Source organism: Nuphar pumila, chromosome 13 (assembly GCF_984573655.1).
Source record: "Nuphar pumila chromosome 13, dmNupPumi1.hap1.1, whole genome shotgun sequence".
Lineage (NCBI taxonomy): Eukaryota > Viridiplantae > Streptophyta > Magnoliopsida > Nymphaeales > Nymphaeaceae > Nuphar > Nuphar pumila.
In genome coordinates this window covers 9,728,503-9,730,198 of record NC_143261.1, presented here as the reverse complement: position 1 = coordinate 9,730,198, position 1,696 = coordinate 9,728,503, and the positions used below count along the sequence as shown (strand labels likewise).

The following is a 1,696-nucleotide window of genomic DNA, read 5'->3' as shown; positions in this document are numbered from 1 at the left end:
ATTTGATACACAATATCAATCACCAAATTTCCAATTTTCAATATATGAGAGAGGGAGAGGGGGCTTGACTTCTTGGCACCAAATTTCCAATTTTCAAAGAGAGAGAAAACCAAATTTTACAATGAGAAAAAGGCCTTTATTTGAGAAAGGCGAGTCAAAAGCGTTATTCCCTGCATTCTATACAAGATAGAATAATTGATGATATGGTACATAATAAAAAAAATGGATCAACCCCACAAAATTGAGAAAGAAAGAGAGGATAAAAAACAGTCTTTGTGACACCAACAAAAACTCTCCTTTTTTTTTTTCACCATCAATCAATCACCGGGGACATAGTCGTTCTCAATGGTGGGCGGCGTCCTCGTGACGGTGGCAATGGGCGCCCTCACGCGACCCACCGTCGCCATCCCGAACGCCTCCTCCGTCGTCCCCCGCCTCTCCATCTCCGCCATCCTCGACCTCCTCTCCATCCTCAACAGCGCAACCAGCAGGAACCCCAACAACACCGCCCCCAACACAGCCCCCACCGACGACCCCACCACCACCTTCCATCTCCCCGACCTCTTCCTCTCCGCAGGAATACCAGGAGGAGGATATGCTGATGGTGAAGGATTGCCTCTGACGACGAGAGCGAAATGCCCCTGACTAAAACCCTTGCAGACGTTCCTCGCCGTCTGATTTCGCAGAACCACAGTCCCATTGACATCAAAGAACGCACACAACGCATTCCCATCGTCTTCAGAATGGATGGTACCGGTAAAATTGATCGTTACAGCCTCCCCCGTAAGCATCAGATCGAGCTCTATTCGATCCGAGGAATTAAGGGAAGCCTCATACGTGAGGAAACCCACCACGGGCGTCGCGAGCCGGAACCCAGACGGGTAGTAATCGTAGTATACCCGAGATCGGTTGCCCAGGCTCTGCCGAACTACGACCAACCGCTTCACGTACGGCCGGACGACGATGCCCGGCGGGAGATCGAATTCCTTCAGTCCGGCGCCGCGCTTCCGGAGGCTGCCGCTGCGGAATCGGACGGCATCGACCTCGACGCCGGATAAACTCGCCGGCAGATCGACCGGGTAGACGACTCCAGTCCTCGCCAGCGTGGGGATAGAGCTGAATGCGTAGTTCTGGAGGAGACGGTCCAGGGAACGCGCAGAGGTGTAGTCTGCTCTGATGGGTGATGGGGTGCAGATGAAAAGCAGAAGGAGGGATGTGAGCAGGAGCAAGGCCATCAAGTAATGGCCACTTTGGGGCTTGTGTGTGTGAAGGGGAGGGAAGAGAATGTTGTTTCAAAGTGTGATGGAGGGATTAGAGGGATTGGTAGTGTTATCTTCTTGGGTGGTTTTCATGCTTCTCTCTCTCTCTCTCTCTTGGTAATAGATTTCGGGGAGATTGGATTTTGGATGAGAACGAGAGAGAGAGAGAGAGAGAGAGAGAAGGTGGGCGTTGATTGGGGAGTTCCTCACTTGTTGTAGATTGGGAGAACGGATTCCGGCGATTGCATGCCAAGGATGCCAGTTGGATCCACTCAAAAGGATGACTTGTTTTTTGGCCTTTTTCTCTCTTTTATAAAATATTTTCCTTGGATTTCCCCTCTTTACTTCTTGTAATTTTAATGATTGGGGAGAATATTTTATTATTTATTTTTAATAAACCTTCAAATGGCTCTCACAAAATACGTGTTACTCTTCTA

The 1,696-nt window shown here is 49.6% G+C and overlaps 1 protein-coding gene across 1 annotated transcript; it reads right to left on the bottom strand.

Annotated features, from left to right (window-relative positions):
• Positions 1 to 317: 317 nt before the first annotated feature.
• On the bottom strand, positions 318 to 1,235 carry LOC149817712 (uncharacterized). Its single transcript, XM_089986055.1, has one exon. The coding sequence runs from the start codon at positions 1,233 to 1,235 to the stop codon at positions 318 to 320; it is 918 nt and encodes a 305-aa protein (XP_089842181.1).
• Positions 1,236 to 1,696: the final 461 nt, after the last annotated feature.

Coding starts and splice junctions, on each gene's coding strand:
- LOC149817712 (XM_089986055.1), bottom strand. CDS start 1,235: ATGGCCTTGCTCCTGCTCACATCCCTCCTTCTGCTTTTCATCTGCACC.